Source organism: Quercus lobata, chromosome 6, assembly GCF_001633185.2.
Source record: "Quercus lobata isolate SW786 chromosome 6, ValleyOak3.0 Primary Assembly, whole genome shotgun sequence".
Taxonomy (NCBI): Eukaryota; Viridiplantae; Streptophyta; class Magnoliopsida; order Fagales; family Fagaceae; genus Quercus; species Quercus lobata.
The window spans coordinates 15,494,028-15,503,839 of NC_044909.1; the positions used below are offsets into that span (position 1 = coordinate 15,494,028).

General features: G+C 32.2%; 1 protein-coding gene across 1 annotated transcript; it reads left to right on the forward strand.

The window, feature by feature from the left end:
- Positions 1-1,471: 1,471 nt before the first annotated feature.
- On the forward strand, positions 1,472-8,485 carry LOC115993668 (protein SIEVE ELEMENT OCCLUSION B-like). Its single transcript, XM_031117613.1, has 7 exons — positions 1,472-1,894; positions 2,427-2,519; positions 2,656-3,101; positions 3,212-3,306; positions 3,418-3,548; positions 6,980-7,438; positions 7,598-8,485. The coding sequence occupies exons 1-7, from the start codon at positions 1,691-1,693 to the stop codon at positions 8,192-8,194; spliced, it is 2,025 nt and encodes a 674-aa protein (XP_030973473.1). The 5' UTR covers positions 1,472-1,690; the 3' UTR covers positions 8,195-8,485.
- Positions 8,486-9,812: the final 1,327 nt, after the last annotated feature.

Below are 9,812 nucleotides of genomic sequence, written 5' to 3' on the forward strand. Positions count from 1 at the left end.
AAAGGTATATGTAGACAGCGTTAGATCGAATCGACTCACTTACGAGAGCGATCATTTTGGTGCTTGAGTAGCTAGCAATGTTGAGACATTATGTTCTATGATAATTTCTAACATACATCAAATGCCTTCATTATTTGCTGTTGTCTTCTTGGTTTCATCACCTCCTTGGCCTTTTGGACGTACGCATCTCACATTTGAAGCTGGACCTCTATTTTTTTTTATCTTCAAGATCGTATCCTTGTCAATAATTTTAGTTTCTACCAAGGTAGCGTTCACTTCCTGCCTTTTTCTTGTGATATTTAACAGAAAAGCTTTCTGTTTCTACTGGTCGATCAACTGTGGTGACACCTGGCTAAGAATTTAATTCTACTGTTAATTCTTGAAAAGTCCGAGTATCATTAGATGGATTGGAGCAACAGATTGAAGAGTAATAAAAATTCTCTATAAAATAAGTGCTCTACATTAAATTAAATTTTAAAAAATAGCTGTACATAATAAGATGATAAAATAAAAAAAGAAGAAACAGTATATAAAAACCCAGATTAACGAATGCATTGAATAAATCATCGTTTACAATGTTACTAGTGAAGGTCTTAAATCTTTGAATTACCAAAATTGCTCTACATAATATAATATGATAGTGAGTTTTAGTTAGCTCAATTGGTAAAATTTTTAATGGTTGAATAAAAGATTTAGCCGGAGTTCAATTTCCGCCTACTCCAAAAACAAATCTTGATCTGATGATAAAGTGTACAATTATCAGATGTGGACGCAATAGGTCCAAACTCTATATTAAAAAAAAAAAAAGTAAACCATAATAAGATGAGACCAAAAAAAAAAAAAATACCCAAAAATCCATATTAAGAATGCACTATAAGTTAACATTGTCATTTTTAATGTTACTAGTGATATGAATTTAAGTTGTCAATTTCTAAGAAAAAACCATTGTTCAAGGTGAATACAAATTCTCTATATCACTTTTTATATTTCATTTTATATTTTATCAATTACAATATGGCTATGCATTTGTTTAACTTTCCTTATAATATAGTCAAAGTTTAAAATGGAAAAAAATTAAACACACGACAAATTGTAATCAGTACAATATAAAATTAAACACAAAAAATAGCACAACAAATATGTATTCGTCCAAGACCATTATGCCCGGTGGTTTGGATTATTGAATTGATTAAAGTCCGACAAACAAGTTCTAATAATTTGACTCAAGTGGTTTAGCCGTTTAGGACATCTTCTTATGTGCATTTTGATATTGAAATTCGAAATTTATGATTAAAGTAATATTGCACATGTTTAAAGTCACTATCTACATTCAACCATAATCATGGATAAAACTTTGTTTTTTTTTTTTTTTTTTTGTTTGGATGAGGCATGGATAAATCTTGTAAGTTTATCAAAATGGACCTCAAGAAAAGTTTTGTTTTTTATTTTTGGGTCCAAAAACGCACTTATTGTTTACCATACGTAAAGTGATTTTGATATAGACAAATGAGTACACACTTCATCGAGTCATGGCATCTCAGATAATTACCATTTACCCCTCTCATGGCTCTATAAAAATGGACGTACGCCTCGTAGTGCAATCACATAAGCCATTTTCCTTCTTGCCTTTACTATCCTAAGCCAAAAGAGCTCTGGTTCTAACCCATCTTCTTTTGTGTGACACAAAAACATGGCCAGCTTGGTCCGGCTAGGTTCTTCACAGCAAACCAATAAGAGTGGCCTGAGCTTGTTTACCTTGTCCGACCATGAGATCTTGAACCAAATTTATACAACCCATGTCCATGATGATGAAAAGTTTGATGTTGAATCTCTTTTCATCATCGTCGAGAACATCCTTAAGCGTGCCACTGTCGTCGTTGACAATATAGTGCTGGTATAGTACCAACTTTTTCTTTTTAAGAAAATGTTTAAATTTTGGGTCTGAATGTGGAAACTTGAAATGCACTAATGGAAACATAATTCCATCTTAATTTTTTTATTTTTTATTTTTACAGTTTTTAATACAGATTTTCAGCTGCTTAGTTAGCTAGTTGGTCCTACCATTTCAGTTTAGTTCAGTTAAATTTTTTATTTTTTTTTTTCCAGTTCGTTTATTTTTTATGACAAACAATAGTAAGACCATGATATCTCTCTTGGATTTTATGTGGGACTCAAATCTTAAGACACGTTGAAGAGGACATTTTCCATTGGACTCAAATTTTCCCATTGTCGTTGAAATGGCTTCAATTATTAGAGAACGTACAGGACATAGAGATGAGAGGAAGTCATTTTCAGTTTGAAGTTTTTGTGTTTTACCATTTTGTTTTTTTGTTTTTTTTTTTGTAATTATAAATATTACATATCTCTTTCTCCTTAAAAAAAAAAAAAAAAAATTCCACTTCCTAATTACTGGGTATTAACTACAGGGTACCCAAGCAACAGTTGAGCACTTGGAGGAGAAGATCCCAAAAGCAAGTTTTAGTCCACCAATATGTACACTCAAGAATATTTCCTGTGAGGTAATTACTAGTAGTTACACAACAATTTTTTTTTTTTTTTTTTTTTTCATTTTCCCTACTCAAAGTCTCTGATGGGTTATTATTTTTTTGAGTCACCCACATGAATATTTTTATAATGATGAATATAAAATTTCAGATGCAATGCAAGGCACCTGGGGAAGAAATTGCTCACAAAACGGCACTCTCAATACTCAGCAAATTGTCAAACTATTCCTGGGATGCAAAGGCAGTGTTGACACTTGCCGCTTTTGCTTTGGACTATGGGGAATTCTGGCTGCTTGCCCAGATTCAGTCATCGGACCAACTTGCCAAATCAGTAGGAACCTTGAAGAGAGTACCTATCCTCCTAAAGCGCCCAACACTGCAGAAACATAAGCAAGCACTTATTGAGCTTAACAATGTGATCAAAGCCACACTGGAAGTGATTGAGTGCATCTTTGAGTTAGAGAAGCTATCAAACCATGACATAAAAGATGTACCAGCACTATCAACAGGCATGGAACATATCCCAGTTGATGTTTATTGGGCTATTGTGACTGTTGTAGCTAGCACCACTCAGCTTTGTTGCCTCATTAACGATGAGTACGTTCTAATCCAGCCTTTTTTTTTTTTTTTTTTTTTAAAGAATGGAACTTTGTCTTACATGTTTTAGTTAAATAGTGGTATAAATGATTAAATCTCATTATTTTCAGGGAAAAGAAACCAGAACTATCCCCATTTTCTCAGAAACTCAATATCATTGTCACCAAGCTTAAGAGGCAGATAACAATTATCAGACAACAAATAGGTTAGATTTTTTTGGTTGTTTTACTTATATATATATATATATATATATATATATATGCAAGCTTCCTTGCATGTAATGAGTATAATGAGGAAAGATTTTGGTTAAATGCAGAGGAGACAGAGGCTTACTGGAAGTTGGTAAAGGTTTTTCGAACCCCTACGGAGATCATGGAGGTATTTAAGGGACTGATCTATACCAAGGACAGTGTGCAGCCTCTCATTGATGGTTCTACTAAAAAACCGGTATGCACTAAATCACAGACTGATTTAAAGGTTTTTTACACTCATTTTTTTTTCATTTACTTGGCAGGAAAAAGTAAGAAAAAAAAAAACCAAAGAACTTTTTGTTTTTACTAAATAAATAAAAAAAGAACTTTTTCATTCCCTATGCACGTTGTTAAAAAGTGAGCGAAGATGTTTGTTAAACATTTAAAACTACTCTAAAATTTTGAATTCAGGCTTTGTTTTTTGGTTAATAAATCAGGCTTTGAAATCACCACGTATATGTCCAGTCTTCTTTTCATAATGTATTTTATTCGAAACCCTTGCACCCATGACCAAACGAAATCAAGGTTCAAATAATTTTACAGTTTCCGGAGTTAATTCCCCTAAAAGACAAGACTTCAGCTTAAGAGCAATGGTATTAGGGATGTAAACACCCCAATTGTTTTTTTTCATCCAAAACTTCAAAAATGTTGCTTCATTTGGGTATGAGTTCTTAAAAATTTTTAGAACATGTGAACAGTTGGTTCTTATACATAGAACCAACTGTTCACTTGGATGTAAAAAAAAAAAAAATACTATTATCTTATTTCAAAAGGTGAAGAGAGGAAAAAGAAATGAAGGAGAAGAGAGAGAAACATAATTTTTTTAATATTATTTTATGTTGTAGTTTATATTATTTTAATAAGTTGTATATAAAAATAAAAATTAAGATGTTAAATAAATTATAAAATGAGATGGTAAAATAAATAAAGTAGGTTTTGAAATTATAACATAAAACTCTTTCTTCTTCTTCTTCTTTTCTTTTTTTTTTTTTTTTTTTTTTTTTTTTTTTTATCCCGAATGAAAACTCTCTAGGAGAGTAAAAATGAAAAAGAAAAAGAAGCTAATGGCCAATATGTGACAACTCAAGGGCACAGAACAAGAAACAGAAAAGGGCAGGATTGGGTGTGAGCGAAAATTATTATATTATTATAGGCTGTGGCTGTGGGGGCTCATCATAGGCATGGGCCCGATATTTTTCTGAGAGGTTACCAACTCATAGGTGGTGGGGGTGAGAGTGATAACAAACTCTACATCTTTTGTTACACGTTTATTTATTTATTTTTTATAAATATTATTTTATTTGGCATATTATAACTCTCACCTTCACATAGATTCATTTTTTTTTTTTTCATAGACTGTAACATTAAAATTGTGGTAAAATTACAATACAAAATGATATGATATAAATTTTTTTCCGAGAGCAAAACTCAAATGGAAAATAATGTTTGCATAACATTTGATAGGTTTTACAGTCTCATTGAGGAATTTTTTTTTTTTTTTTGGTTGATGTTATTTTAAGGATTAGTATTTTTTAATTTAATTTTAGGTCATTAATATAAATATATATTTATATATTTGTATATATTACAACTATCAATACCCATATACTTCTAAATGTGAAAAGACCATATCTTTTTTTAATGAGAGAAAAAAAAGAAAAAAAAAGACAACATCCATTGACTGTTTATTGTTGGCTAATAATAATGCTCATGGACCGTGTCGGGTCACAACTCATACGTGAATAATTAAGCGGGTTCAGTCTAGAACAATAGTACGGACTGCCAAAACTTTACGTGGACCGATTTGGTCCCTTTGGACTTTGGAGTTTGTAATGCCATAATAAATGTTGTTTTAGGTTTGGACTTTGGAGTTTGGAATGCCATAATAAATGTTACGAAGAATATTCATTATTTTACCTAACCCATTATTTTATCTAACCATTGCATGTGAGTGATACCCAGTGTTGGTTTGGATAGAAATTAAACGTGCAGTGTCTGCATTTTAACGCTTTTTTTTCTTCAGTCACAACTGTTGATCCGATTTTTTGTAAACAGTATATTTATGTATTGTTTATAGGTCTCACATTATATTTTTTATCAATTTTTTCATTAAAAATGGATCTTAAGGTACTGTTCACATATTTAAAAATTATTTTACTAAAATATTTTCAGTTTTTAATTTTAGCAAAATAAGTTCTATCCAAACAGACCTGTACCCACTCCACTCGAAGTAAAATGTCTAATATATACCTTTAGAATATATATTAACTATATATTTTAAGAAAATTTTATAAAAAATTAAAAAAAATTCAAAATAATTAATTATTTTTTTTAATTTTTTTTAAAATAATTTACTAATGTATATATAAGGACACATTTTACTACAGTATATCACCTAAACCGGATTGCTTTGATTTCCTGTCCGTGAAATTTGGCCTAATAGTAATACCCCTTTTTTTATTTCAACTTTTTGGGGGTATGAAATTTATATATTTTGGCTCCGCGTAAATCAATGAGCACTATCCTCAATAAATCATATAAAAGTCTATGAAGAATCAATACATTTCAGCAACCTGTCCTGTCCTGTCCTTTCAAATTTTCAATTACTAGAAAGAGGAATTTTCGGCAATGAAAAAGGAGACGCACATGTGAGAATCTCTTATTTTTTTAATAAAGTTGGATAGAAAGATACAAATGTATGCTTGGGTTCTTCAAAAAAAGTCTACAAGCTATAGAAGCCTAGATGCACTTTTTCAACATGCTTGATATCGAGTATCCTGTGCAATTACCCCCTTTCACTTCTTGCACACACTTTTTTTTTTTTTTAAAAATTAATTAATTCTTTTAATACTAGTATAATCTATTTTTTTTTTTTTTTAATATTTTGTCACCATTGCCTTATATAATAGATTATAATCGGTTATATATGACACTATCATGTAGACCTGTAATTTTTTTGTCACTACTTTATTGTTTATTATGTAAAATAATTATGATAAAATGTGTATGAAAATGTGTGATATTAATAGTATTTTTTATATATATTTTTTAAAAACCTTAAAAAGTTCAGTCGAAAAAAAATAAATGAATATGTATGAAAGTGTGTGATACTAACAGTACTTTCACATATATTTTCTTTTCTGCCTTTTAAATTATGTGCATCGATGCATCAATTATGTAAAATAGTGCACGGACGGAAAATTAGTGTAAGAAAATATTTTCCTAGATATGATTGTTTGATGTCGGTGTCCATGCTCTTTTACATCATGCATAAAATGGATATTCCATATTAAAGTATGAATATTGTGTGAACCATAATTTCCTTTCTACACTGGCATGGTACTTCGTTTGGGCAATGCTCTAATTTTCCCCCACCTTCTTAAAATAGTGTATGTTTTTAAATATTTAATTATTTTGTAAATTTATGGAGTACTCTTAAAATTTTATCTACTACAAACAAATATAACTAATTTATAATACTTACACTTACCATACCATACCATAAATTGTAGTTTGGCTGAACACAATGTGAAAATCGACAAGTCAAGAGTCATATCTTACATTTCATGTTTGAAATGGAATGATAACACAAGTTTTTTAACACCTATAATTGTGTGGCACAAACAGGTTAACATTGACGTGTTGAAGAAGAAGAATGTCTTACTGTTCATTTCGAGTCTAGACATTACCGAAGAAGACATTTCAATTCTTAGACCAATTCATGATACTATTAAGAAGGAAGACCAGTATAAGATTGTGTGGATCCCAATTGTGGAGCAATGGACCGAGGAGTTGCAAAAGAAGTTTGAGATCTTGCGGTTTAAGATGCCATGGTATGTGGTGCAGTACTATTCACCAATAGCAGGCATTAGATTCATCAAGGAGAAGTGGCATTTCAAGGGCAAGCCCACCGTTGTGGTGTTGAACCATCAAGGGAAGGTGGAATGCGAGAATGCAATGCACATGATTAGGGTATGGGGAATTAAGGCCTACCCTTTCACTAGCACAGTAGAAGAAACTCTATCTGCTTCAAAGGAATGGATTGGATCCATTGGAACTGGAGTTCATCCAAGTGTTGAGAACTGGGTAAGATCATTTAACCAATCTCTTAATGCACATGTGTGCTCGTGCGCGCACACGCACACGCACACGCATACATACAATCATACATGCATGCACATTTTGAGAAAAGTTTTTAATGTGCATTCGAATAATATTTACATTTGAAATATGTTGTTAAATCAGATTAAGGACCAAAAGTACATCTTTTTCTATGGAGGCAAAGACAACGAGTGGATCCAACAATTTACTAAAAGAGCAACTGCCCTTGCCAATGATCCAGTGATAAAGGAAGCAAGAATTTCCATTGAGTTGCTCTGCGTCGGAAAGGGCACCAAAGGAGAAGACAATGTGGGAGTCCTTGGGCGATTTTGGACTGGTATTGAGAGCTTGTTCATTTCCAAGACTCAAAGGAAGACCGAGACAGACGCTGTGTCATTAGAAATCCAGAAATTGCTTTCTTACAAGAATGAGAGTGGGTGGGCTGTGCTCAGCAAAGGTTCAACCGTTGTACTCAGTGGGCATGGGACAACAATTTTGAAGGTCTTGGAGGACTTGGACAAATGGAAGGAGCTTGTGCGTGAAAAGGGCTTCGAAGTCATATTCAGAGAGTACCATAACAAGGTTCTTCACACTGCTCACATTTGTTGCCGAATTGACATTCCAAACACCAGTGGGAAAATACCAGAGAACATGAAATGCCCTGACTGTCCACGCATCATGGAAACATATATCAGCTTCAAGTGTTGCCACATTGATGGTACTGCCAATGGGTTGCATTAAGTGCCTACCTTTTCTTCGGATCACCTAGGGTTGCACTACTAGTTCTAAATTAAATAACGTGGTTATGTTGGTAACCTTATGCTAGTAGCAAAAATGAGATGTGACATGCATGGGGTTTAAATATTTATGTTTTGGTGTGATGTGATCTGATGCCACTTTTGTATTGTACGTTATGACTTGTGTTGTTACCCTCTTTTGGTTTTGTGACTTATGAGAAGGAATGTGTGTAATCCTGCGGTATGGATGTTGCATTAACAAAAGTGGAATTCTTCTGGTTTTTACATTTTTCTACCATATCTTTTGCTTTCTTCTAAAGTCTAATTCCTCATATTAATTGCTTTTTTTAGGGGCTGTTTGGATTAAGGAGAGGGAGGGAGAGCAAAAGAAAGTAGAGTAGAGTAGAGTTGACAAAAAATTAGACTAATTTTTGACTAATTCTACTTTGCTCTCATTTGTTCTCCCTTACTTTTCCTCGATCAACACAAATCATTATGTACTTGAAGATCAAGCCTTATTGTGGGTTCTACCACTTTTCACACAATAATAATAATAATAAATAAATAAATATTCTTGATGACACGCCAATCCAAGGATTGTCTTGCCTTCACATCATTAATTTTTTTTTTAAAAATAATTGTTTATTTCATGGTTTTAAAAATTGGACTAATGAACGGCTATACCAATTGAATTGGGAATTAGTCATGGAATCGGTCCGATAAAAACTGGCATTTCAACCATAAAAACCATTGGTTCAACCAAAAACTGAACATATTTTTGGTTCTTTGACTATTCTGGTTTTAAAACTATGGTTTGTTTCTACTTATGCCATCCACTAGGGACATATTTGGCTTACATGACATAATTGTGAGCGGAAGTTCAATTGCAACAAGCTCCATAATAAAAGACTCTATGGATTTAGAGTTGCATATGTCACATTAGTAAGTACTATAGAAGATAGTAATAGATTTAGAGTTATGTCTCTTGAATAAACTTCCATTTTATTATAAGGATTTTGTTTATCTTAGGATTGATAGGTGAAATTCCTCTAGAGTTTTTTTACCTTCGGAAAATTTGTTCCATTGGTTTTTATTTTTTATTTTTTTGGATCACCATCATCTGTCCTAGTATGATCTATTCTATGTGACTTAATCAATTGAGAATTATTGCATAATTGGAATAATTAACAACTTCGTTAAAATTGGATAATCTTGGCACTGATGTTTGTTAATACATTTGTTTAAATATTTATGATATTGCAGTTTATTCCTAAATTAAAAATACATAAAATATCATCATTAAATTCTTTTGTCTTCACGGTTTCATCGCCTCCCTCGCCTCCTTGGACCCATCTCACCTTTGAAGCTCGACCTCTGTTTTCTTATCTAGAAGAGATCTTATCCTCACCCATGGATTAGATCCCGAAAAGGTAGGGCTCACACACTGCATTTATCTAGTGACATTTTAGCAGTAAAGCTTTCAGTCTACCGTCAACTGTTGTGACATCTTGCTAAAAATCTAATGCAACCGTTAGGTCCCAAAAAAATCCAGCATAAGTGAAAATAGAAAAATGTTTGAAAAGTGCTAAAAATGCTGTACATAATAAGATGAGACCAAAAAA